Raw genomic sequence first — 26301 nt, forward strand, 5'->3', positions numbered from 1 at the left:
TGAGTTTCAAGTGAAACACCCTGAAACACTCAACATGATTGACGCACTGGGGGTGTGACCATCGGTGGTTTAATCTTGCTCTGTTGAGACATTGGTCTTGGCCACATTCTGCCTCTCATACCCACCTCCAAACCCATGTTTCATAATGAGACAGGGGGACTCAGGTGGCCCGACTAATCTGAGCCCACTCTCTGAAACAAACCTCCACTGTTGGCACTGGTGAATACCCGCGAAGCTGGCCATTGTTATTCTCCTTCCCGTAGCTATTACATGGACCTTAACTGATATCCAGGTGTAACATGGTTGAAAGCTACAATTATCTACAACTATCTACAACTATAAGTAGGCTTCTTGGACTTGTGTGTGGTTACCGTTTTGGGCAGGCGTCAGACGCCAGGGATCATATTGAGCAGGTGTGCTCGAGCTGCTCACGTGTATCAATTGTTCCGTCGAGGGGAAAGAGCGATGCTGGATCCTCGCGTACCTGTTTCATCATTGTCATAACACAACGGCTGAAGCTAAATCGATGTCGTAACAGCAGTGTTCGGAACGTCCATCCGCATGGTGTTTGTCGCCAACAGGACAACAAATCTAGATCCGCTTGCGACATGACAAAGCCCAATCGAAAATCGAACTGCTCCTTAGCTTTAAATGTCTCGTATTCCTGTATGTGTCAAACTGAATCTTTGCAGTGCTGGTGGCTAAGATATGCCGCTACAGTGCAAATTGATACACTAGAGCAATGAAACAAAAGGAAAGAAGCTTGTGGTTTAAGCAGCTTTGGATTCAGGGCTCAATCCCCACCTAAACCCTACAATAATCTCATTGAATGGATCGCTAGCCTTGTTTGGCCCTCGGAGTCACCCAGTCAAAGCGGAAACGCATCTACACCCATGCATGGAACATTGGTTGATAGGCAACTAACTATATCGTATGGCACGGCACCAAAACAATCTTGTTTCGACAATAGCCCCTCCATCCACAGTCAACCTCGTGAGGTACGCGAAAAAAACACGTTGGGACAATGGGCTCTCGTTCAATACACCTAAAATGCACCTGGCAGGATGGACATGGTACATAAGAGAGACCTACAAAAGTAACCCGCTGGTAATATTCTGCCATCGTGGCACAGCTGTGTCTCATACCAATGACCGTGCCTGGCCATTGTAGTCCAAGCATAACTGAGATAGACTTCGTGGGCAATTAATTACTTGTCTATTGTTCAAAGCTGCTGTAAATCACGGCGCACAGCCCATTGTACTCTGCAACGCTGTTGATTGCGTCAACGTAGGGGTTGGGCTGGGCATGAGAAATCACAGACGACTGTCGTGTGGCCACAGATAGCAGGGACGCCAGTTTCACCTTCTTGGGGCCTCCAGAGATTATGGGAGGCTGTAGCGCGCCCACAGCAATACGCTTTCCGCCTGTGGACGGTGGGTTGACGTACTGGCTCTCGTTCACCTTTTCCAGAAAGACCTTGAAGCTCTGGTCAATGATGGCTCGGAAAGATGACATTCCCTGTGGCGACTGAATGTGTTGAGCTGACTCAAATACGAGATCCTTGAGAGGCGAGCCGTAAGTGTAGTTGGGTGACAGACTTTGCTTTTCTTTTTCGAGCCTCAGCTGCTCCAGTTCTCTAGGTGGCAGGAGCGATGTAAGGAACGTATTAGGGGTGGTGGAGTAGGGTGGGGAGTTGACGAGAGTCTGTACACGCTTGAGAAGAGTAGCAAACTCGTCAAGAGACAGGTTCTGCCGCGGGTTGACGCCAGTAAAAACCTGTTGAACTGACCGTCGCACATTATCCACCACCGACTTCCATCCTCGGGTGAGCAGCCACGTGTAACATTGTTCCAGTGACATGTCGTATGTGGCTCCCGCAGGTCCAGCCTCGTTCTGGTATCGCTTTCGTCCCACAATGTTCGTCTGCAGTCGGATGAGGTAGTTGAGCAGAGACACGCAGTAAATGAGAGTGACGATTCGGGTGAGCGACTCAATCTTGAGCTCGTCCCACAGCTGAATCTTGCTCATTTTCTGGCCGTCTGCCATGCTGGCCGTCGTCTCTGTGCCTAGCGACAGCACCGAGTGCTTGTCGTCGTCCATGTTCTGTTTCTTGCGCTTCTCCGCACGCATGTTCTGGAGCTGTTCGGCGATCTTCTCGACAGCCACAAACTCCATGATTTGTTCGCATAGCTGGGGAAGCACTGACGCCGTATGGAACGCTGCCTCATTCTGTGTCTGTGCAAACAGTTGTTTGAGTCTGTGTTAGTACTGGTATACCCCACATAACACACCAATATATGCATGAAGTAATGATATGGCGTAAGTGGGGCCGATACACAAGCTGCGAACACGTTTCGTTTGGCAACCACTTCTGGTCATGTCATTAGCCACATCTCTGTTTCGCTTGTGTCCATTCTTCTGTCTGTCGTGCCCCTAGCTCCTCTGTGTTTGTGTACTCACCTCTCCTTAGCACGCTCCTCTTCGAGCTTCTGTTCCTGCTTCTCGATGAGCCGCTTTGTGGTATAGCTTATGACCACGTAGGCCACGGCGATGAGGCCGGTCGACACGGCCAGCCGTTTCTTGTTTCGGTTGAGCGACTGAAGCATGGTAAAAGACAAGTCTGTCGTGTGTAGAGTGCCAGAGATTTATCATCACCCCGCTAAACTCAAACTGAACGTGACGTGACCAAGTCATAGGGCCGAGGTTTAATGAGACTGGGGGTGTGAATGGATGTTGGTAGGAATGTAAGTGGTGGCATCACGTGACTTTTCTTCTGGTATATCGATATGGAGTGATATGGGAGCCTCTGGGTCGACTGTAGCAGTATTTGTAGTGTTTTCACTATATATTATCACCTCTCCACCTCCCTATATGCCACCGTTGTACCTCTCATAGTGTGAATATCCTGGTTGCTTGTATCGGTACTTGTAGCTGTAATGAGGGATCGGCGAGTATAAATGATAGTAAAAGTAGTTGTACCATGGGTACGACATGTAATCTACAAGGGAAGATGTCATTTCCATTCTAAGTCATTGGTTATCAACACCAATACAAACACTCCACTCTCAACGACACGTGTTGCTTTTTCACGACCATCAATCCACCACACACAGGAATCGAACCTACAAGTCCCAACCGACATATTTTCAGATCATACATAATCCTCGAGGCTCGCTTTAATTACCATCCACACAAATGATCCATAATATGGCCTCCAGACGGCTGGTGGTCCGGCCGTTCAACATGGCCGGCCACCTGCGAGCCACATACGCCCCCGTGCGATTTGCATCAAACAACGCCTCCAAGAGCCAGCGTCTTGAGCTCAAGCACATTGGTATCATGAATGAGCCCATTATCCCCCTGTCCCATGCCCCCTGGACCAACCCAAAGGGTCTGGTGAAGCACTTCTACCGACGAATGTACGCCTTTGTTGTTAACACATTCAACGTGGCACAGTACCGTCTCAAGACCAAGAAGAAGCCCCGTTTCACAGAGTGGAAGAACGACGCTATTCTCAACTACATTGCCGTCAACAAGGCCTTTGCTGCTCGAGAGCTTGAGTCTGTTGATGACAAGATGAACACCTGGGTCAAGAAGGCTCTTGTCGAGCGATCCAAGACTCTCCCCGACGACGTCAAGTTCCAGTACGGCCCCATTGAGTTTTCCAAGGTCCCCAAGGTGGTCAACTTCACCTACCTGCCCCTGCCCAACCACGCCCCTGGTATCACTCTCATCATCTATCGATTTGACATGACCCAGAAAATTCTTCGGTCCCAGCGACGATCTGATGAGGTCAAGACCACCACTAAGAAGTCCACCGAGTACATTGGCTGTGTCTACGACAACACGTACTCGCCCGCCAAGTGCCTGCTGGCCGGAACCGTGTTCGAGTCCCCCATTGATATCCCTCTGCCCGACCCTGACATGTCTGATGAGCGAGTTGTCATCCAGTCCATGCACGACAAGGGAGACATTTTCCGAGAACCCAAGGCTATTAAGGCTTAAATGTACATAAGAGAGCGAGCCCGAGCAATGCAAAGGCCAGCGACTGTAATAAAGAAATTAATCGATCATAGAAGTAGGGATCCACTGATGTCATTGCCCACTTGCGGGACCCTGTGCGTATTAAACTGTCCAGCGAGAGTACCAAGCGTGCCTGTTACACCCAATAAGAAAAAAGAAGTGAACGAATCAAAGTACAGTAGGAATCACTAGGGGCTGTACTTGAAGCACTGGTACGTACTATGTAACACTCATATAGTAGCTATTGATACAAAACAACTCGCTCAGAGGATCTTGAATAACCCACTGATGCTACAGGTAGTCCTGGCAACAGCATACTGTTTAAAATCGTTTAATGAACCAGTACACCCGTTAATTATGTACATACTAAGAGCACTTGTAGCAAGTGCTTATTCCGCGGCTACAATCGCAATTGGGCTCTATCTACCTATCGACATTACAGTATGTACTTTAGTTGCACTTGTGACCATGTACTGTACATATTCTCAGCTACAATGGCTTCTCAGCCCTAAAATGCTTCAGCTCTACGACATACCAGTCTATAATCCTTTGGCTATTTCGGCTTAGTGAGAAACACCAGTGGAGTGACCCTGGGGGACGTGGCTCTCAGCAGCATCGACAGCAGACTGGGCCTGGGCCTTGAGAGAGTCGGAAGGTCCGCCGTGAGGCTGGATGTTGACAAGCTTCTGAGCGAGGGGCTTGACAATGGCCTTGTAGACAAGCTCGGCACCTCCGTACTGGGGGAGACCAATGTACAGAAGGAAGGCGGTCTTGAAGAGGTAGTAGAAGGGCACCCAGTAAAGGATGGCCTTGGACCAGAACTCAAAGACGTTGAGGGTGGCGAAGACAACCCAGTAGGTCAGGTACTGAGTGTCATCGGCCTTGCCGGGGGTCTCCAGAGCCAGCAGAGAGTAGTAGCCGGGGATGACCAGACCAGCAATGTTGGACAGAAGCTGACCAATTCCTCCAATGTTGAGGAAGATGAGGATGAAGTAGAATCCAACGAAGCCAAGCAGGATGTAGGACTTGGGGACGGCTATTGTTAGTTGTGGTTGGGGAGGCACTGTGGTGATCACATGAAACTAATCACAGGCACTATTGACAGTTGCACCTGTCTTTGCATAACAGCAGTTTTGGGGAGTAATGGGAAATTATCTGAATTGTTTCTGTGCACTCCTGTCGGTTATCAGCTGCTCATCGCAGCTGTCTGTGTAACATGTAACACTGCTAACACGTTCCAATCCGATCACAAAGATCGCATTGATTGCAATACTCACGAATCTGCTTCTCCAGCTCCTTGAGAGCAGGGTACTTCTCGAGCTCCTTGTCAATGTTCTGAAGAGCGGCCTGAACCTGATCAATGATTTGAGACATGTTGAATATCGTCGGTGGTTACGTGGAAAATGAAAGTTGCAGACTGGACAGAAGAAGGTCGACGCACATGGTTCGGTAGGGTAAGTGGGCGGTGAGAAGACTCTAAGGGGTGTCTAGAACAAAGAGAGGGGGAAGGTCCAAAACTCTGTTTGGCTGGACAATGAGATGCGATTAGTCTGTCAGAGATGCAGCCGAGGTCGTGTGAGCGAGGTGCACGACAGTAGAAAGTCACGTGAAACACGTGATACATACACTCACCTGGAAGAGTCACGTGATAACCTTGCCCCGGTATGTGGTATAGAGCGCACTTATCTATGCGTTATTACGATGCTATCAGAGGTTCAAACTTCTCATATTATGAAACGATTGTACATACCTGTAATACATACTGGTGCGTACATGTTGACGTGGTAATATTTGTCGTTACAGCATGTACGGGTATGTGGTTTTTTACGATAACTGTACACATCTGTACATTGGGATGAAGTAGTAAAACAAGGCGTAGCCTACCGTACCTGTGCGACGGGTGACGAGTCGTATAAAGTCGACACCTGTCCTCATCGTACACTATCTCGCGCAACTCGTACGGTACATACACAATCTATTTCTGGAACATGCGTGCGGCTATTGTGACAACAGAAGACTGTAGAACATAAAACACGTGAGAATTCATACTTGTGGATAGAAACACTCGGATATTGTAGTGTCGAGATCCAAAACAGTCACGTGACTTTCACATGAGAACGCGACCTCTTGACTGTAACCCCCCAAACACCAGTTACTACTTGTAGTACAACTCGTACCACACTCCACCATATACGTTATTCAACATACACAACTGCAAGTCGAACGTTGGGCTCCGTGGATCTTAAAATAGAAACTTTTGCGAACCTGACTTGCGCCCGGGAAACGCTCATAGCAACTGCAAATATGAGACCGATGAGGAACCAGACGTAGAGTCACAGGACCATGAGTTAGATGAAATCATTTGATTTCCTTCTAGTGGCCCGCACGTGACCTCATGGTCCTCGTAAAAAAACCACAGCACAGACTGTGGAGGACACTCTGGGACCCACTGACCAACCTTTGATCAACGGTTCCTAATTCTTATTAGCTTAAGTAGGTTATCACGAGACCTAAAAAGAGAGCTATTGTAGGCGATTGGGTGGACTTAGAGAGACGGCGAAAAGTGCTACCGAAACAACACTGCCCGAATATCTATTTTTCACACCCAAACGCGCCCCTTCTACGACCCCTCACTCGTGCACAAAGTGCCCGCGAACTCTGATACCCATAGAATTTACAATCATCTGATATGGTTGCAGCACATCCACAGTGGAATTGGGACATTCGCTGCTTGGATGTCCAAACAAACGGCTCTAAATTGGGGAGACAACTAGCGTCGATCTTTGGCGGGAAAAAAAAAGAGACGCAAGCTAATGGAGAAAAAATATATATATAACTAGAGGTAAAGCAAGGTCGGACAGACGGCTGAAAGAGGACGGATATATACATTCAAATCGTCGCCATGTCTCTCTCACACAATCAAAGTTGTCATGCAGATTCGCTTACATCGTACCTCGCAACCTAACTCAATTTCCCCACCCCACTTGCCAGTAAAAATGGAATATGACAGGGGGGAGCATTCAGAAATACAGGCACAACAGAAGACCGTAAAAACCACCTAATATACATTGCTTTAGTTACTTGAGTTTCATTATTTCCATCAGAAACTGCTCAAAAGACAGGTTGACGTAGCCCGTGTGATCCGTGTCATACTGGACAAACGAGTCTGTCATCCTTTTTAGCGAAATACAGCTCTGGACAAACAAGTCAAAGCCAATGACTCGCTCACCAGAGCTGTTGAAGTCTGAGTACTTGCTGTACATGAACTGGATGAAACTGTTAGACAGACGGTATCCAAATGCCTCCAGGGCTCGCACGTACTCGTCGTACGAGATGGATCCGCTCTTGTCCAGATCAAACTTGTCAAACAGCTTGCGCCAGTCGCCCAAGTAACGCCACAGGTTGCAAAACTCCTTGAATTCGATGGTTCCATTGCCGGACCGGTCGAACATCTTGATCATGACTCTCACCGTCTCCATATTGAACTTTGTAAAGTCCCCGTTGACAAGAGCGTTGCCCAGCTCCTTTTCCGAAAGCCGGCCATTGTTGTTCTTGTCCACGCCGTTGAACAGCATCTTGAGATTCACATCAGGTAAAGGAGCGTATGGAATAGGCGACTGTGTTCCTGGCTTTGTGCCACCGCTGTTGCTGTTGCTGTTGTTGTGGCGACTGGGAGGAGGTCTGTTATTTCCGCTGGGTCCTCCGGCCTGATGCATGGGCGGAGGCTGTTGCAGCTGCTGGTTGTGAGACCGTGGGCTGGGTCGTAGCGGCTGTCCTTGAGGTGGTGGTGGAGGGGCAAAGTTGTTGTTGTAGCCGCCAGGGCCACCGCTCGAACCTCCTGACCCTCCCTGGTTGTAGTTGTTGTTGTAGTTGGAGTTGTTATTGTAGCTGTTGTTGTGGCCCTGGTTGCTATGGCTGCCGCCCGAGGGCTTTCTGGGAGCCTGATGACGGTTGGGGCCGCCAGGAGGAGGCCGTCCATACTGCTGCTGCTGGGGAGGTGGAGGGGGAGCGTCCGAGAAAGTCTCCCCAGGGGTGGGGAAATGGGGAAGGTCGTCGTTACCGCCACGGGGATTGTTGTAGCCGGTGTACATCTGCTGTCTCTGTTGTTGCGGTGGCGGAGGTCCGTGTCTATACGAAGGTGGGGGTTGTGGGACCGAGCTGAAGGTCTCCTGGGGAGTGGGAAAGTGCTGTGTTAGGGAAAATGGAGAGGAGTACGGGGGAGGTTGTCGATCGGGAACACTCACGGGAAGCTGGTCGTATCCCATGGCATTAGCTGGCGAAAGAAAGAGGTTTTTTTTTTTTTTTTTTTGGTTAATAGGAGGACAAAAAAAAGAGAGTGAGAAAAAGAGAGTGCCAAGGATCGTGGGGGAGAGTGTATGTATGTCTTGCAACTGTGGAGTATAGAGTCAGGGCCACACTCCCACTTTGACTTTCTTCACTATGCCTAACAACAAAGCTCTTTGGGACACCCATGCTGCAACCCTAACCGGGGTTTGAATTCAATCTGACATGCAAGCATTACAATCGATAACCAATTAAATTATTTATTGACCATGGACGAGGCGCTACGGAAACAGCAATTCAGCCAACTACAACCACTCACAGTGGCGCTATCCAAGGAAGTTCTGTTACCGCCAAAACAACGACTACAGAAGCAAGATGCCATCTACACTCGCCTCAAGGACCTAAGGGCGTTCCTACAGCAACAAGACCTGATTTGGTCCAAGAACCTCGCCGATTACACATTTTTCCCCATCATGCATCTTCTACAAGGAATAACAGACATTTTAGACCTCCGCGACGGCATTCGAGAATGTATTCTGGCTATCATCGACATTCTGATCTCAAAAGTGTGGAATCTGGACATGAATCAGACCTTAGCAAGGGAGCTACTGTCTTTGTCTGCAAACCTATCATCTGGAGATGACGACAAGACTAGCGACGAGACCAGATTGGAAGCGGCTAGATGCTTTGGAGGTATTTTCCCTTCAAAACCGGCTCTAAATGATGTGGGCCCTATCATCATGCTGCTACTGCAATGGGGAGAGAAAGGCGGGTCTGTGGAGCTACGTGAACAATCATGGATGTCTTTATTGGCACTATTTGAGGGACTGAGCAGCAAGGAAACCGCCCAGATCCTTCCGGGAGTCGTCTCTGGAGTCTCAAAGGTTGTCAATGGGCATTACAAGGTGGCGGTGGCCGCCCTCAAGGTGCTACGACAGGTGACGGTGACCGCACTACACAATGGATGCAAGGATGATGAAAAGTGGCTTGAATACACCCGAAAGCAGTATTTGGTGACCCTAAAGATGATATCTACCCGTAAGCACAACCAGACAAACACTCAGTTGATCCTATTGTGCTCAGATATCGTTGGAAAATGCAACGAGAGCCTGGAAAACTGCTTGCCTATCTGTGTCGATATCCTGCTTAGCTTAGACGCTACTGAAGAGTTTATCAAGTACCAAAGCAAGCTTGAAACGGTGCTGGACGAACGAATGTATGTCTGGTTGGACAATCTGCCGTCCCTACTGACGAGAAACGACGATACAGAGCCACTGGCGGTACTCAAGTGTCTCAAGGGGGGCATGCAACTACAAAAGGACGACGGATCCAGAAGTCTGCTGGTGGAAAAGCTGGTCGAAGCGGTCAATAGTATCAACCAACATGCCATTGCACCAGCCAAGAACAAGATGCTGTCTTCAGATACACCAATCAACTTTGTTAAGCATGAAGGAATTAACAAAAGAGCAATTCAGGTCGATCATAATGCCAAGCACGTCATGCCGTTCAGAGGCTTCGGTATCACCACGTTACTCAATGACGAAGTCCAGACTGCGCTGGAGGAGGTTGTAGTTGCTGCAGATGTATCTTTCGAGGATATCCAGTCCTCCGACGAAGTATCACAGTTATGGATGTCCAATCTGATGTTGAAGTCTGACGACTGGCTTGTGGGGATGCCTGGTGACAAGTTTGACGCCTACGAGCTGGAAAACTACTACATTGACGCTCTCAAATCCCCAAAGCAGCAGTATCAGTATCTTGCTCTTCAAGGAATTGGATTGATGGCTGCTCAGACACCTCTGAATGATTCGCTGATGGACATTCTGTACCCAATCCTTGCCCTGGTCCCTTCAGATCATGGATTAGTGAGTGATATGGCTCGAGAGACCCTCCTACAGCTGTCTACGACCTGTGGATACACTTCTGTACAGAACATGATGGTGGAGAACGCCGATTACCTCATCGATTCAATCTCGCTTGCGATACAGTCAATGGATGTTTCCCCTGGCACATTTCAGATATTGACAGTTTTGATCAAGCTGACTGGATCTGACATTGTGGGGTACCTGGATGACGTTGTTAAGACGCTGTTTAGGTTGCTTGACAGCTACCAAGGGTACCCCCAATTGGTGGAGAGTGTGATTGGTGTCTTCACGGCTCTGATCGAGGTTATGGAAGCGTCAGTCAAGGTAAAACGGGTGGAGGACATGAAGAAGAAGGCCCTGACGCTGGAGGGGGTGCTGGAGGAGCTACGTGAGAGACAGAAAATGCCTGTCGAAGAGGAGCATGAGTTCGAATCTCATCCCAACAAACCATTTGGGGAATCAGACGATAAGATGGATGAAGAGGAAGATCAAGCCCAAGCAGATGCAGGCGAGGAGTCCGAGAAGTGGACAGGAACACTGGCTAAACCTACATATAAACTTGTGAAGCAGATCTTTGACTACGTTCAGAATCTAATCACCTCTGACTCACCAAAACTGGTTGTGTCGCTCTGCAGACTGGTTTCTATCTGTGCTCCTCTACTTGCAGGCATTGATGAAGATCAGCAGAGCGAGTATTTGCCCAGCATCAACGATCTGTACCCTTTGCTTGAGAACGGTGCCTTCTCAGATGACATTGTGGTAGCCGAGTCGTGTTTAAGGACAATCAGTCTGCTCTTGCAGTCGGTCGACGCCTCGTTTATGCGGTCGAGAATGGTAGATCTGTTTCCTCGTCTGCAAGGTGCGTTCGACAAACTGTTGGGAACAGCCTCCTCAGCTGTCGACCACAAGACCCGACGTGCTTCCTCCCTTTTGTCCACCATGACAGTTGTGGTGGAGTCTGTCACTCTGCCCACCATAGTTTTGACAGCCGCGTGTTTTACGTGTCGAGCCCATTTGGCCGGCAGCACTTCCCGGGAGACTGTTTCATATCGCCGGGCTCTTGAAACCGCTAATCCGGACATGTATCAGCTGTTTCTAACAAGCACCTAAATGGAATACCTTCTCTAGTTAACGCCATCCAATAGAGTATCGCAGAGCACTACCGCATATCATTGTGTTACACGAATGTGTGTCTTGGCAACCCCCTGTTTTGTCCGTCGGTACCTTACGTGACAGACAAGTACGAGTACATGTACAAGTCCTTCAATGTGTGATTGTAGCTGTTGATAGGTGGGGTGGGGTCAACCACTCGTACATGTTGTAGCTTGAAGGAAAGACAGGGATCGTAACACCATGGTGTACTCGTAATTGTCGGCTCAGCGCTCCTATCGAGACGCGTAATTTACTCGTAATTGGCGTGGGATCGACACCCACCTCCTTCGATATCCCTGGATCGTCGGATTTTCACGCGCTCGTTTTCCTTGCACTCTTTTCTGCTGACGCTTGGAACCCGTCCATGCAGGTAATTGACTTTGGAGGTGCAGTAGTTCTACCGTTTGGGGAAATGGGCCTACGGGCGGGGTAGGAGGAGGTTAATAAAGAGGGAAAGTAAAAACGGCAATAGCAAGCAGAAAACCAGAAATAATCGGATAAAAGGCGTAATAAATAGCACTTGGTCCAAAAGAGGAACTTTTAACGCGTACATATGTCCAGACTCCTGGAAAATACACTCTGAGACCTCTCCCGAGCGATCCCGTGGGCTGCCCCTCACCGCGACTAACCCCCTGACACTTATATATAGCATGAACCCTTCACATTAGCTTTGGACAGACAAAGCTTGACCGAGGTAGGCGTTTGTGAGACTATAAGCGTGGTATATGTAGGAGGGGGCGTAGTGGGGGGAGAGAAGCGAGACATTAGCGAGTAGTAAGCGAGAAGTGAACCAAATAAATGAAGCGAATTTTGGCCAGAAAAAGATGCAAAATTGCACACGTCATGCGACCACAAACCAAGGAGACCCCTCCGGCCCCCACATGGAACTAGCACCCTTCCCATTATCCACTAAACACAGCCGAAGCATGGAGCTAAACCAAAACTCTAACCGAAACCAGAAACGATCTCCGTACACGAGGAGGCAGAAGGGAGCAGACAAAAAAAAAGAGAGTGGCCCATATATATACTTCGCGTGCTTCCCACAACTCCTCCTCTTCATCTACTACGGTCCTTCCTTAACACCACACACACACTCCTTAATAATGTCTGACTCGTCTATCAACCTGGCTACTGTCTCTCTGCCCGCCGCTGGCGACATTGGTTTTGGTACCTCCGCCTCTTTCCCCACCGACATCTCTGCTTTGCTTACCATGACCGAGACCTCCTACGACCCCGCCGCTGTCTCTTCTGCCGCCGCCGCTCTGATCCAGAACGGTGAGCAGCAGGCTTCCATTGACGCTGCTCTCTCTGGCCTGGCTGAGAACGGAACCTCCATCACTGACTCCGCCGCTCTGGCTATCCTCGCTTCTGCCTCTGCTCTGCAGTCCCAGAACGGTACCGCCGCCGCCGCCGAGGCCACCTCCTCCTCCAACGGTACCGCTGTTGCTGGTGCTGGTGCTGGCGACTCCATCTCTGTCGCCTCTGCTCCCTCTGGCGCATCCGGCGTTCTCACCAACTCCGTCCCTGCCTCTGACTCTGGCTCTGCCCTCGTCACCGCTTCCGGCTCCGGCAGAGCTTCTGGCTCTGCCAAGGCCTCTGGATCCGCCTCTGGATCCGCCCGAGCCTCCGGCTCCGGCTCTGCTTCTGCTGCCGCTGCCTCTGCCTCCGGCTCCACCGAGAAGGCCAACACCGGCGCTCACATGGTCATCCCCGCCATTCTGCTTGCCGCTCCCCTGGCCGCTCTTCTTTAAGCGATGAGTTAGATAGATATTTATTTAGTAATTGACCCTTTTGGCTAGTCCGACATTCTTAGATGCAGGTCAAGGTGTTTGCATGTTGGCTACAAACGATAGATCTACGGCATTCATTGTATAGGGTGCTATTAACCCCTCCATTTCAATCAACAACCATTCATTCAATCATACATGTATGTTCTTCACATTCATCGTATAACGGTCATTTTATTTTCCAGCTCGTGTCTCGAGCTCAATGTGAAACATAACAGAGACACAAGCTTGGTGGGATGAACGTTGGAATGTACAGGGGTGTGGCTGACTCTGGGAGACTCAATGGAAAGACGTGATTCAAGTGTGTGTTAGGCTACATACGACAGTGCGGCTGTAGAATAAGGAAGACATTCTATCTACAAGTAGTACCTGCCCACAAAACCTGTTAGCACACGGTACACGGCTGACCTGTCTACGGCATACTACAATACGACTAAACGGGTACGAGGGACCTTGTAAAAAGGTTAGGGCGCGTATTAGTGCACTTCGGAGGGCTAGGGCATGGTCCAGATGCTTGTAGCTTGTGCTATGGGTTGGGGGATGTCGCTGATGGTTGCTGTCCTGTTACAAAACACACCATCTGTTATTATTTACTTCCAGACACGCTCGTGTTTATATACGAAAACAAGGTTGCCGCTGTTTTCAGATGTAAACATTGGGAACCTAAACGAGGTGGTGAACATAAAGTTGGGATAACGTAAGACGAGAAATGTGGTTGCTGTGGTGATAGAACAGCAGTGAGATGCATAGACGCTTAGTCAGCTCAAATTGTATAATAGCGTTATCGGGTGTCTAATACGAGAACGAAACGAGAATATAAGAAAGACGTTCTGTTGACCACTACATGTGGTCGCTACTCGTCCCGTCCCAGTAGCTACGTACATACTGTAATGTGTGCTGCTATGGTTTCTGAGTTGCACGGCTATGGGTACAAGTGCTTCAGAAAATACGATACTCATTGGAGGACCAAGGAATATAGACAAAAGTTTGGAACATCGATCAAATGAGATCGGATGGTGGATCCCAGCTATATTTTCATATCATATACCATGTACAGTAATATCCCATAATGACCCAGAGTGATAATACTTGTACCTACAAGTAGAAGTACATACTGTAGTTATGGTGTCTCCAGCTTTCCAAACATCCTGAGCTTCACTACTTGTAGTCACACGGCTGCAGATTTGGAATGTATCAAGATGTTCTGGATTTGATCGTGACAGTACATACTGTGCAGTAGCCGACGGACAGTAATATACATGAGTGCTTTTTGACTAATTCTCTGCTTCCCACAGGACTGTACCGAGTTCTGTCGATTGTAACTGACATTACTTGATATTCTTCTTGATAACAATTTCAACCTTGTTAAGCGAGGTGTAATACAGCATTAAAACAGCATCCTAACCACTCTGCTACAAGCGGTAAAGAAGCACTATAGATACACATACGACAATACAACAGCCAAGTACGACTCTGTCTCACGCAGTGCCAATTTCCCGTAGGAGCCACTGTATGATCGATTCACCCCAATACCCCTTTCCTCATCTATGCACTCAGTGGATAGTACACTTACGCTTGCCCAGACGGATGGTTACTCGGACCGATCGACCAATAAGAGAGCCGTTGTTGCAGAGCAGTCACTAGTTTAGCCTTGTATATGTCCGCGAAACACCAACACGTATCAGCCAACAAGTCAAAGGCATAGACACACTCAGTCCCACCTCTATAACAGCCTAAGAATGGTCCCATTCAGCAACTACTGGATGCAATTTGCTGTCAATTTTTACAACCTGGTTGTCTGCCATGCACACATTTAACTCAATCTGCTTTTCAGGTGCCTTTCAGGTGCCTCCTTTTCCCCCAATGATAGACGTTAAAATTTGAGCCTTTTGAGTGTGCACTAATAGCGAGTCTGACTGTATTAACTACAGTACAAGTAGATGAATTTTAATGCCGCCGGACGACGTAAACAAACACCACGCCGTTATATGTCATCTGGTTGTGGTTCTGACAGGCGTGCTTCTCGTAAATGCCGCAGGGCATCGCTTGGCGGCCTATTTGCACATGACGCCGCATCATCGGGGCAGACGACATTAATATCCCGCTCCTACACAAGAGCTCTTTACCCAAAAAGGAAGGCGGTCTTTGTTGGTGTGTATGCGCATGTCTCTTTTGGGCCGACTTATGCCGTTTATACACCCACAAACAAAATGTAAATACTAACTCCGAGGGGTCCGAAAAACTGTGGAGGGCTGAAGACTGAGCAATTGAAGCTGATAATATGGGTCCTGAGCGGACAATTACTGTTTTCCTGGTTTTACTATCACTTAATTCCTTCTCTATCAACCCCTTTCTCGCTCCGTTAAGTTGCACACACCCGTGTGTAGACACTTTCTCGGAATCCTAATTGCGCGATTTGGCTCGCTTTGGCTCACAGCTTTCTCATATATACTCTCTAGACCCATCTCACTCCACTCTCCTCCCACACACTTACCATAATGCTCGCCCTCGCTCTCCTCCCCGCCGTTGCCCCTGGCCGCTTACGTGCCCCTCTGGACGCCGAGTTCGCCACTGCCACTATTGCCACCCACCACGGTGCCAAGGAGGCCCCCTACAGCGCCATTGGCCCCGATGCTACCTGGACTGCCAACACCTCCGTGATCGCCACCACCTCTTCCAATCTCGTCTTCGCTCCCCAGGACGCTGATGCTACTGGATCCGATTCCCAGCCCGCATACTTCCCTAAGGCAGCCACCCACCACAAGAAGAACGCCGGTGCCATGAAGACTGCTGCTCCCATCGCTCTTGCTGCCGTTGGCCTGCCCCTTCTCTTTTAGATTCGAAAAGCGCATATAGACTCAGTAATATTTATCTAATGACGAAGGCCGTGAACGGCCGAACTTCTTGCAGTCACATTTGCAGTGGTTTCAAGTTTCTACAACTACAAGTAGGACGAGTATTCGTATTTGTAGCGTGTTTGTATTCATTCTGGAATCTACTGATCGTGACAATTGTAAACAATGTAGATCGATTGGAACACTCTTGCTGGATGACCCGTGTGCGTTAGCTAACACGCCGGAATCATGAGCTGATTCATTATTTAGGACAAATACGAGAATAAGGAGTTCTCTCAACGCTCACGTATTCACGATGAAACATGACTTTGAAGTTCCTGAATCATTTCCGCCTCGCAATGTTTATTTACGTACGCTAACCCGATGTAGAGTTGGTGTCATAGCGGTGTATGGAGCTAAATGAAGAACTGTGTCGAGTTGATAGCTCAAGACGAAGTGTAGAGATAGGAAAAACAATCAATAATTGTGTGTATTTGTTCCATTCTGCAGGCCAATCGGGGGTGTACTCTTACTGTAGTTAAATCAGGGTCTAGAAGTTCCGTTTGAGCTGGAGACACCAGTGCCATGCATACGCCTTTTTTTAGTAAAAAAAGTGGGGTAGAATCCTTCATTATATTGATATCGAGGCTATTTAATACACAATGAACTTATGTAAATGGTTGTATCTATCTCATTAACAAATCTAACCACCTGTCACAGTCCAGCTAACCCGTTATTCATCCACACTACAAGTAGTCAAAATTTTCACCCCTGAATTTACAATTTCACATTTCGTTTCTCGGAGATGAGGGACACGGCTGACGCTGTCTGTGGATCATGTTGCAAATCGCTCAGATAGTCAAAACTCAGCGAGGCTTCTGGTGCGGATTTACCGAGCGCCGTTCACGAGCTGGCTAACTGATGCAGCGAAGAGACTAAATACATCGCGATTCGAGGCATTACGGACTTAAGGAATTGTGGATGCCTCAAGGGACCGTACAATGGACAAACTACAATTGTAGTAGAGAGGAATATTTGTGCAGGGAGAAAGGCACAAAGTGTGCTTGGAGTACAAGTACCAGTACGAATACTGTACGTGTAATGTTCAGCGAATGGACTGATATACAGGAGGTTACGTGTAGTTATCTTTCATAACACTCATAGAAGCATGCATCCTCTCACCATGATACTTCTGAGGGCACGAGTAAAAAGTAGTTGAATCAAGGTAAAGAACGAGTTGCAACAATCAGATGACTATTCCCCTATCATAACCTTTAAGGCTGCTCTTCCTGGTCTATGGTGTACCATGAAGTTCCAGTACAGTATGTACTTCTAGTTAGCCCATCAACACTAACCTATACACTAGAAACCATATACATTGTATTCTGTAGGAGGCTCTCGGGGTGGTATCCGTGTCTCGCTTGATTCATGATCTACTGTACATACTTGTGTACTCGTACTCGTGGTATAGACCGCTCCACTCACAAATATCCTCTCACTACTACGAGAACTCATACTATGTACACAGTATTCACATATACGTGAATATACAGTATTTTTTCAAACATCATTAATTATAATAAATAAAGGAGTGTTTCCAAGAAATAAATTTCTTGAAACGTTCTAACACCAGGCCTTGTAGACTCGGTAGAACCACTTGCGCTGGGAAAGCTCGTATCGCTCCTGCTCAAGCTCGGCCTCCAGCTTGACCAGATCGGTGTCACGTCGTCCAGTATCGATATCGAGCTGGTCAATGGAGAGCCAAGGGTCTCGCTTCCAGACGAGCCAAACGAGAGCAAAGAAGAGGACGACAGGGGCAGCGAGGTAAGCGTTGAAGAAAGCCTCAGCAGTAGGCTTGGGGGCTCCAATAGGGAACAAAGCGATCCAGAACTGGGCGATCAGAACCAGACAGTTGAGAGTAAGACCAAGAACGGAACCCCAGATACCAAGTGCAGCAGTGAAGACAAGCTCTCGGGTGGTTCGTCCTTGTTTCTTAAGAGCCAGTCGGAATCGGATATGACAGAGATTGATAGAACCCCAAGTGAAGATAGAGGCGAGACCAGACAAAGCCATGAGCCAGCCAAAAACGGCGTTCTGGGTAGCGACAGGAGCGGCACAAATGAAGGCAAACAGACCCCAAAATGAAACAACGAGAATACCGACAATGGGCCGTCCCTGTCGGTCAATGTAGGCGAACCACTTGGGGGCATGGCCCATAGCAGCCAGACCAGCAATGGTTCGAGAGAAACCGTAGACAGCGGAGTTACCGACAGAAAGAACAGCAATCATGATAACAACATTCATAACGGAAGGAAGACCAGAAATTCCAGCGTTTCGGATGGCAATGACGAAGGGGGAGGCAGTGGCATCGACGGAAGAAGAACCCTTGAGAAGATGGGGTTCATCGAAAGGAACAAGGAGACCGACCAGTGTAAGAGAGACGATGTAGAAGATGAGAATTCGCCAGAAGACCTGCTTGGTGGCGGAGGGAAGCATCTTTCGGGGGTTCTCGGTCTCGGCGGCAGCCAGACCTACCAGCTCAGTTCCAGTGAAGGCGAAGGCAGCAGACACGAAGGTAGCACAGACACCCTTAAACGCGTGGGCAAAGGCTCCTCCTCGGGGTCCGACGGTTCCCTCGGGAAGTCGGTGCCACCACTTACCTCCAATGTAGCCCTGATGGGGTCCTCCTCCTGCGACCAGCACGATTCCGAGAATGCAGAAACCGAGAATGGCAACAACCTTGGTAAGAGAAAAGACAAATTCGGCTTCTCCGTATCCCTTAACTCCAAATAAGTTGATGCAGACAATCAAGGCCCAGAAGATGGCGATCCAAGCGGCGTTGTTAATATCTGTGTGGTTCATGTCCTGCCAGAAGTTGACTGTGATGGATGCGGCGACAAGTTCGAGAGGAAGCACAACAAACCAGGACATGGTATAATTCCAGCCCATGGCAAAGCCCCAAGCGGGGTGGATAAATCGAGTAGAGTAAGTAGCGAAAGAACCAGCAACAGGGAAGGTACAAGCAAGCTCACCGAGAGCGTGGACAGTGCAAAACAGCATGACTCCAATGATACCGTAAGCAATCAGAAGAGCGGCAGGGCCACCGGTGGCCAGGGAAGTTCCAGAACCGACAAAAAGACCGGTACCGATAGAACCACCGATAGCAATCATCTGAAGATGTCGGGGCTTGAGACCTCGAGACAGGGGAGAGTTGGCAGTAGCAAGGGCGGCCTTCTCGACCTCGGTCATGCCTGTGGTGTCGTATTGCGACAGATCAGCGGGCTTGAACGAATCCTTGAAGTTCTGCCACTTGCCAGCCTTGTGCTCGTGCACAGAGCCGATGGCTGAGGGCTCATCGTCATAAGCCGGAGCATCCTGCTTGGAGTAGGAAGCCACCGATGCGGCGTCTTGGTTTTTTTCAATGTCGTTCATAGCACAGGATGAGTGATGGGTCTCATTACGTAGGATTGTATGGCTCTATATATACGTGATGAGTTCCCCACAACAGGTGTATGAGTAGTGTGAGAAATGTGAGTTTATTGGGTTCATACGTCAGAGCGAAGCTTAGCCCGTAATAACCTCCTAACGTTAATGTGTTTGGAACGCTAATATAGATAGCTCTAAAGACGGCAGTCCAGAGCCGTGCTATTTAGATAAGGCTTGGAGATAAGAGGGGATGCTTAATATTACGCTGTGTCCGTGCCTTGTGGGCGCGAAACTGACATTTTTACTGGGCCCGCGTATCTGGTCCTCTAACCGATATATGCCTCATAGTGCATGACGTCTTTATTCCGCAAGATGACAAAAGTAAAATGACCCCGGTGGGCTCGGCATAAAGTTGAAATGACCATGCAACCGACCCTTCGCTTGTTGGACGCATGGTTCCTTGATAAAGAGGCTGGGCTGTGATTGGCTACGCGCCAGATAAGTTGACGCTCCAGAAGCATGGATCCAGCGTTAGCAGCGATATCGGGGGGTGATAAGGCTGTGCCATGTGACGCTGTGTGGCTGTAGGGAGGCCCCAGCGGGTGGCTATAGGTAATGATATTTACGGGGATTGCTTGTCTCAGTTCAGTTGCCTGACATACCCGACTATAACTAAAGCCAACCCTGTTGACCTCGGCCAGCTCCCCTTGTCTATTGATGAGCACAAGTCGCTATCTGTTGTCCTTCTCCTTTTGGCTGTCAGGAGCTTATACTGCTGCTAAAGATGATAATGAAAAGAAAAGTCTAGCGACTGTAAAAAAGGCAAAAACATTGCCACGCGAGACAACGATAAAGTTTGCCGACTGTCCAAAGTCGGTTGCAGAAATCGAAAAGTCGACTTTGTGGTGTGAGAATGAAATGAACTTGATTTGAAATAGATGGAATAGAACCGATACATTTCGTCTTTCCAACATTCAGTGCATTCAAAGACGCTTGGGAGAGTTGGCGCTCTGGATCTAGAGGTTTCACACTAAACACACCGCTAACCAATAAGCAATGTGGGGAAGAGTTTGAGGAGAAGGCTGGCACGAAAAACTACGTCGCGTTTGTCTCGACGTCACGGAACGGCATCGCCGCGGCTCATCTGTCTCCATCTTTCTCAGGTCACGTTATCAACTTTGCCAAGCCTGCAAACACGCTGTCTCCCTCTGACCACCGGGCAGCATTTCGTTACAAGCTCCTTTTTTGAACATTCACATTGGCCAACAGTCCAAATAGCAGAATTTACGCAGGTGTGGTGTCGTCATAGACCCGTATGTTGGGACTAGCATGACACTAGCCGTTCCAGATCGTAAGGCTCCAATAGAGAACATGGCGGGGGAGAACACAAATCAATTACCGTGAGACCCCCCATGAGGGGAAACAAAATGGTAAGCCACAGAAATTCGGATGTCCAAATGCCGAAACTGCCCCAAACTGCCTGGTAAGGTAATCCAGCCTCCAAGTGGGTCTTCGTCCCCTCGTTTCAAGATGCAGTATCTGTGTGTACTGTAGCTACTTGTACATGGAACGTTGGCAGGAGTATGCACTACACTTCTGAGTACATGTCGGGAGCAACACAAGGAACGTACAAAATATCGTACTCGTACATATCTCGTAAGAGCAACGGGTTTCATTCTCAATAGTCGTTTATTTAACTATTGCGATAATATTTCATGGCTTGGCGATGATGTGACAGGAAACGTCCCCTCATTCCATCAAAGCTTGGTGTAGGGTGCCTGGTAGACAAGGCGCTTGACAGGTGGCGTTCCTACAACCCAAATTCAACAGGGTTAAGTTTGCTAACAGAGTTGCAGGACGTTCATTTGTCAGTTCGGGCCACTCGCTCTGGGGCACCCGACCGATATTATGCACGTCAAAAACCGTATGCACATTTAGGCTCCAAAGTGTGGAGCGCCCGGCAGAGGGGCACGCAATAATTTCGTATTCGAACAAGGAGGGCGAAACAAGGAAGGACGGAAGGAAGGAAAGCGAGGCGAGTAAGGCGAGTGAGGTCTGCTCCCCCGGGAAGGAATATTGTTGTGTTGAGGGGATGGAAATGTCAAATGTATGGAGAAGTCGCGGCCCCAACATACTCTGGTGACTCAAGCCCACTTCTACGTATGTCTACTTGTAGCAGAAGATTCATTCCTTAAATCTAAGCCTCTCACATTCCCTCGCTATCTTACACGCGATTCAAACGTTTCCAGGAACTAAACGTCAAGAGGAGAGTCTAACCGACCGTGTCTTACTCCAAGTAGCCATATCAAAGCTCATCGAACTCTGTCTTTTTTTCCGCCCAAGGTCGGGTTATAGGTCCTCTAGCAGCAAGGCGGTAGTTATCAATCTACAAGTAGCCCAGAATCACAAGCCTGTTTAGACCAGAACGATGACCAAGAGAAACACACCAAGGTCACCTGCACAGAGGGGATGCTGAGTCTTACAGTTACGATTTTACCCATTGGCTGTGGTTAATTTGGATTCACAACTGTCAAATTTTTCGTCCTCGTATAGCGTCACGTGAGCCCAGGTCGAGGAAGACTGAGTTTTTTCCGGTTTTCCGGTCCGAAAAAACTGTTGTTATCACTGGCGATTGCCCAAGTTTGCGTCTTTCGGATAATTCTGCCTCCCCTCTTATCTATAGTTATGCTCGGCACCTTGGCAGAAGATCTAGGAAGTGATTGACATGCTGCCCCTGAGGAGAGCCTGAACTGCGGGTGATTGCGGGTGACAGCATAACAACTACAGTAGTTCGAATACCAGTTACCGTTGTGCTCCTTTTGGGATCCCCAACAGGAACGAGCGGGGAAATCACCTGAGTCTTCCTTCAGACTATAGGCCAAATGGACAAAAACAGACAGTGGGACTCTCTGCATTGTCACTGTTAATTCAGTAGATGCCTGATAAAAGAGACCTATGAAATGATGGTCGTAAGCCGGGTAAGCTGAGTCGAGAGTCGCTACGCTATGAGAAAAGAAATATGGAAACCATGTCTCAAAAGTAATTAGCAATAGACATGTTGCAAGTCTACATGTAGATAAGTGTCTGAGCTCTGATAGTATTATGCTTGTGGCTGACAGAGGGCGTCGAGATAAGAGTATTAAAACGAGATAGGGAATATTCATTTAACAGTACATACCCAGCGAGATCCCAGCGTACTGTAGCTCCTTCGGAGAACACACCCATTCGTCTCTGGCCACTGTACGTAAGAACTGATACAGGGTACAGCATGTACTAGAAGTAAGACAGATATTTCTGGATAGACGGAGTCCTTTATTTCTTCATTGAAGAAACGAAATGATGTGATTGGACTACATGGGTATTTGTTATCATGTTACTACTGTGGCAACTCAAAGGTCCACCCGACTAACACCATCCTCATACACCACCTCGTCCTTCCAGATTGAATACAGCACATCGTAACTGTAAATGTGCATACAAATTTTGCCCTGTGAAATCCCTACTAGCAGACGGTCGCTCATGGTGACGGTACAATCCCATGTGATCACCTTCCTCTCCAGCATGTCAATCACGTACTTGGCGTTATAGACGCCGTATATCACCACATATCTGTAATTCTGACAGGGGTCATGCACGGCCCACCAGTTATAGTCCATGGTGATGTTGGAGTCCTTCCACTTCTTCTTGTCATGGCTTGTATCGTACTTGAAAGACATGCTTGGAAGATTAAAGAACAGGTCCTGGATGACCATCATGCCCTCCTGAAACTGGTCAAATATCTCCCAGATGGTCCCGTCGTATATGAAGTAGAACATGCGCCTGAAGACTGGCTTTTTGCGACTGTACAGAGGAGTGGCTCCTGAACCTGCCAGAACGTAAAACTGCTCTATAAAATCTTCATCTACTGTTCGGAATATAGCCACTGATCCAGCTGCAAATACAAATGTCTCTGAGTCGAAATCTTTGTTGTAGTCGTCAACCACATAAGTCGTCTCCTGGCTCTCCGCATACTTGATCAGTATCTTGGGTTTCTTCTCGTCAATAAGCACAACTAGCATTTCAGGAGTCGACGCAATCATGTGAAAGTTTTTTGCTATTCCTTCGTGATGGATTGTCAGTCCGTACTGACCCGTGTACACATCGTCTTCAAACAAGGTGTCTATCCACCATTGCTCATTGTAAAGGTTGATGGTAAGAGGAGCCACTCGAAACCGCGTTGAGTCATGCAGGCCGTAGTTGTGGGTATCTAAGCAGGAGACAGAGTAGACGTTCTCGATATCCTGGGCTCGAAACTTGCCTAGACAGTAGAAGTCCCAGGGAAGCTTCTGGTCATGTTTGTGTTCACAAAAGCTCCAATCGAGGCTCAGAGGTGTGGACAGAGGTCGTCTGTCAGACTTCATTCGAGCCCTGTGAGTCAATGCACAGTCTCTGAAGGTTTTCCGGAACGTCAGACTTCTTTGAAACAGCGGGTTTGTGTCTCGAAGTGCCTCTTTGAAGTGATGGTCGGTAATGGCAGATCTCCAGTCTTTGCAAACCCAGCTCATGTCGACCAGAGTGTCGCTGTCAACGTACTGGGCAACAACGGCAATGACGTCAGGCGGCAAGCTAGCTGTAGCAGTAGTTGTTTTTGACATGGCGGTGGTTTGCAGTGTATGGATCCCGGACCTGGTACTCATATATCTCCAATGGGGCTGATTGGGGCTGTTTCCGGATATTGGGAAAAGTCGGAAAAATGGTGATGGAAATGATCTAGAAAGAAGGAATGATTTGAGAAGGTTGTCAATTTAACAAAAGGCTTCTTATTGTTCAAATTTCTTCTCATTCAATACCATCTACCAAAAATTGAGAGTCATGACAAAATTCTGGCACGACTCAATTCTGGCACGACTCCAATTTTTTGAGGTTGTCTCAGATAAAGCCAGATTATGCCTGTGGGGATATCAAGGGAGATGTTGGCATGTTGTGTGCCAATATTTTTACAAACATGCACAACGGCGTAGAACTACCCCATATTACGGAGAATATGATCCTGGAGGAATATCTAATCAAAAGACAGGCGTGGATCCAGGCTTACAAGATGGAAACGAAGGAAGCAGATGGTCACCTTCAAGCTCTCAGGGAAGAGATTGATAGTGCCTTCTGGGGAAGGAAGAAGTTGACTGAATGGTTGAAATGAGAGAGGAGTATTGATTGAGTCAGGTTTTGTGTTGAATTTTATTTGAATTTATTCGGTTTGTTCTGATTTTGTATTTACTCTGCACAGTGTTCGTATGGGCATTTGAGTGGGCTGCAATACTGGCATACCCCCTCCCACTGATGGTCTCGTCAGTGACATATTATGCATGGTGTTCTCGCACATTGGTGGGGTTGTTTCATGTCTTCCCCTCCCCCAAGTCCAACCATTAAGCCCCTAAATTCCAACCAAAAAAACCAACGAAGTAATTACATAATTACATTAATACGGGCAATATCATAAATTTAGCACAACTATTTGATGCGCACAGTACGAATACGCGAAGAGTGAGAATACCGTACAATAAACGAGGAGTCGAACGGAATTGATTGTCGGAGCAGGCTCCGCCCTTGGAATAAGTCTAACCACCTGCGAAACTACTTGTACATACAATGAAACACGTGGTGCCCAGTTGGGGCTGCTTGTTAGGATGAAGTCGAGATAGACGGCTCGCCAACTTGTGGCAAAATGGTGAGGCAGTAGCGGTGGAAGGATATATAAACAACAAAAGCCTACAACAACAACCTACAAAACAACCTAACATGACTTCTTCTACTACCAACAGCCCCAGAGCCCACCCTCAGACTCGACAGACCACCAAACGATCCATTCATGATGCTGATGGTGAAGATGAGAGAGATGTGAAGTTGCTAAAGTTCGACGATTCCAGTGACTCAGATTCTGATAGCGCATATTTCAGTGCTGACGACAAATTCGACTGTAGCTACTTCATCGACAGCGATTTCGCTCCCAGCGAAGACGAGAGCTCCTCTGTATCAACCTTCCTTAACTCCATTGAACGGGGATCCATCCCTTCCAGATTCAGCTTCACTGGTCCGGTGCTGTCTATTATTCAGGAAGTTGCAGACGGCGCATCCGACAGCGATGTACCTGACAAGAAGCTCCTACATCAACAGCTGGGGTTCGCAGAGAAGGCCAAAAAGCTCGGCTTTGGGGTGATTGAGAAGAGCGAAATCGACAACGTGATCAAGGAGAGAAAGAGACTTAAGAGCGACAAGAAGGACTTGACACGAGTGATCAGGAAGTTGGAAAACGAAATCGAGAAGCTACATGATTCGAGCGAGAAACGGGACGCAGACAACACCATGCTGAACCACAAGAACGGCACGCTGAAGGCTGAAATTACTGACCTCAGAGACCAACTTCAGGAACTCCACACACAGATTCAAACCCAGACTTTGACGACCATCGAAGGTAAGGAGGACGAGGTGGCTCAGAATCAAGAGAAGGAATATCAGGAGGACATAACAGTCGTAGGAGAAGACGAATTTTCTACGGACACCTCTCTGGACATCACCAAGACTCCCACAAAGATTAATCTCATTGCCTCCGTCAGTCTCAGCAGACACATGGAGATTCTTCAAGTCGTCAACCACCTCAAGAGCCTTTTGTCAGAACTGGCAGGATATAAGCAGTTAGTCCCAGCCAGCTCAGAGCTCGAAACGTACCTTCCCCAAGTCAACTCTCTCAGTGAACAGATCCACACCTTGGCCAATGCAATGTTCGAGTTTGAACAGGAGGTTTCTGAATCAGAGAAGCTTTTGAAGCATGGAAGTGAGTGGAGTCACCACTAGGACACTAACAACACACAAATTACAAATACTTGTGAGAATGAGATTGAGCAGGGTACAGTAGTCCCCCTTATAGCGTAACAGAACACAACTTCAAGTACATAC

General features: G+C 48.2%; 10 protein-coding genes across 10 annotated transcripts; 5 read left to right on the plus strand and 5 right to left on the minus strand.

Moving 5' to 3' along the window:
• Positions 1-1215: 1215 nt before the first annotated feature.
• YALI1_B25734g (uncharacterized protein) lies at positions 1216-2606 on the minus strand (the record flags this gene model as incomplete). The annotated part of the gene is made up of 2 exons (XM_501103.3): positions 1216-2257; positions 2461-2606. The coding sequence occupies 2 exons, from the start codon at positions 2604-2606 to the stop codon at positions 1216-1218; spliced, it is 1188 nt and encodes a 395-aa protein (XP_501103.1).
• Positions 2607-3195: 589 nt separating this feature from the next.
• Positions 3196-4005, plus strand: YALI1_B25744g (uncharacterized protein; the record flags this gene model as incomplete). Its single annotated transcript, XM_501104.3, has 1 exon — positions 3196-4005. The coding sequence occupies one exon, from the start codon at positions 3196-3198 to the stop codon at positions 4003-4005; it is 810 nt and encodes a 269-aa protein (XP_501104.1).
• Positions 4006-4586: 581 nt separating this feature from the next.
• On the minus strand, positions 4587-5397 carry YALI1_B25762g (uncharacterized protein; the record flags this gene model as incomplete). The annotated part of the gene is made up of 2 exons (XM_501105.4): positions 4587-5059; positions 5301-5397. The coding sequence occupies 2 exons, from the start codon at positions 5395-5397 to the stop codon at positions 4587-4589; spliced, it is 570 nt and encodes a 189-aa protein (XP_501105.2).
• A 1703-nt stretch (positions 5398-7100) lies between these two features.
• Positions 7101-8288, minus strand: YALI1_B25795g (uncharacterized protein; the record flags this gene model as incomplete). The annotated part of the gene is made up of 1 exon (XM_501107.3): positions 7101-8288. One exon carries the CDS (start codon positions 8286-8288, stop codon positions 7101-7103), a length of 1188 nt encoding a protein of 395 aa, XP_501107.3.
• Positions 8289-8576: 288 nt separating this feature from the next.
• YALI1_B25798g (uncharacterized protein) lies at positions 8577-11282 on the plus strand (the record flags this gene model as incomplete). The annotated part of the gene is made up of 1 exon (XM_501108.3): positions 8577-11282. One exon carries the CDS (start codon positions 8577-8579, stop codon positions 11280-11282), a length of 2706 nt encoding a protein of 901 aa, XP_501108.3.
• An 866-nt stretch (positions 11283-12148) lies between these two features.
• YALI1_B25833g (uncharacterized protein) lies at positions 12149-13075 on the plus strand (the record flags this gene model as incomplete). The annotated part of the gene is made up of 1 exon (XM_501109.3): positions 12149-13075. One exon carries the CDS (start codon positions 12149-12151, stop codon positions 13073-13075), a length of 927 nt encoding a protein of 308 aa, XP_501109.3.
• Positions 13076-15609: 2534 nt separating this feature from the next.
• YALI1_B25868g (uncharacterized protein) lies at positions 15610-15948 on the plus strand (the record flags this gene model as incomplete). The annotated part of the gene is made up of 1 exon (XM_501110.4): positions 15610-15948. One exon carries the CDS (start codon positions 15610-15612, stop codon positions 15946-15948), a length of 339 nt encoding a protein of 112 aa, XP_501110.3.
• Positions 15949-17568: 1620 nt separating this feature from the next.
• YALI1_B25906g (uncharacterized protein) lies at positions 17569-19377 on the minus strand (the record flags this gene model as incomplete). The annotated part of the gene is made up of 1 exon (XM_501111.3): positions 17569-19377. One exon carries the CDS (start codon positions 19375-19377, stop codon positions 17569-17571), a length of 1809 nt encoding a protein of 602 aa, XP_501111.1.
• A 3383-nt stretch (positions 19378-22760) lies between these two features.
• Positions 22761-24047, minus strand: YALI1_B25952g (uncharacterized protein; the record flags this gene model as incomplete). Its single annotated transcript, XM_501113.3, has 1 exon — positions 22761-24047. One exon carries the CDS (start codon positions 24045-24047, stop codon positions 22761-22763), a length of 1287 nt encoding a protein of 428 aa, XP_501113.3.
• Positions 24048-25146: 1099 nt separating this feature from the next.
• YALI1_B25963g (uncharacterized protein) lies at positions 25147-26199 on the plus strand (the record flags this gene model as incomplete). Its single annotated transcript, XM_501114.3, has 1 exon — positions 25147-26199. One exon carries the CDS (start codon positions 25147-25149, stop codon positions 26197-26199), a length of 1053 nt encoding a protein of 350 aa, XP_501114.3.
• Positions 26200-26301: the final 102 nt, after the last annotated feature.

This window comes from Yarrowia lipolytica, chromosome 1B, assembly GCF_001761485.1.
Source record: "Yarrowia lipolytica chromosome 1B, complete sequence".
NCBI classification, from domain to species: Eukaryota; Fungi; Ascomycota; class Dipodascomycetes; order Dipodascales; genus Yarrowia; species Yarrowia lipolytica.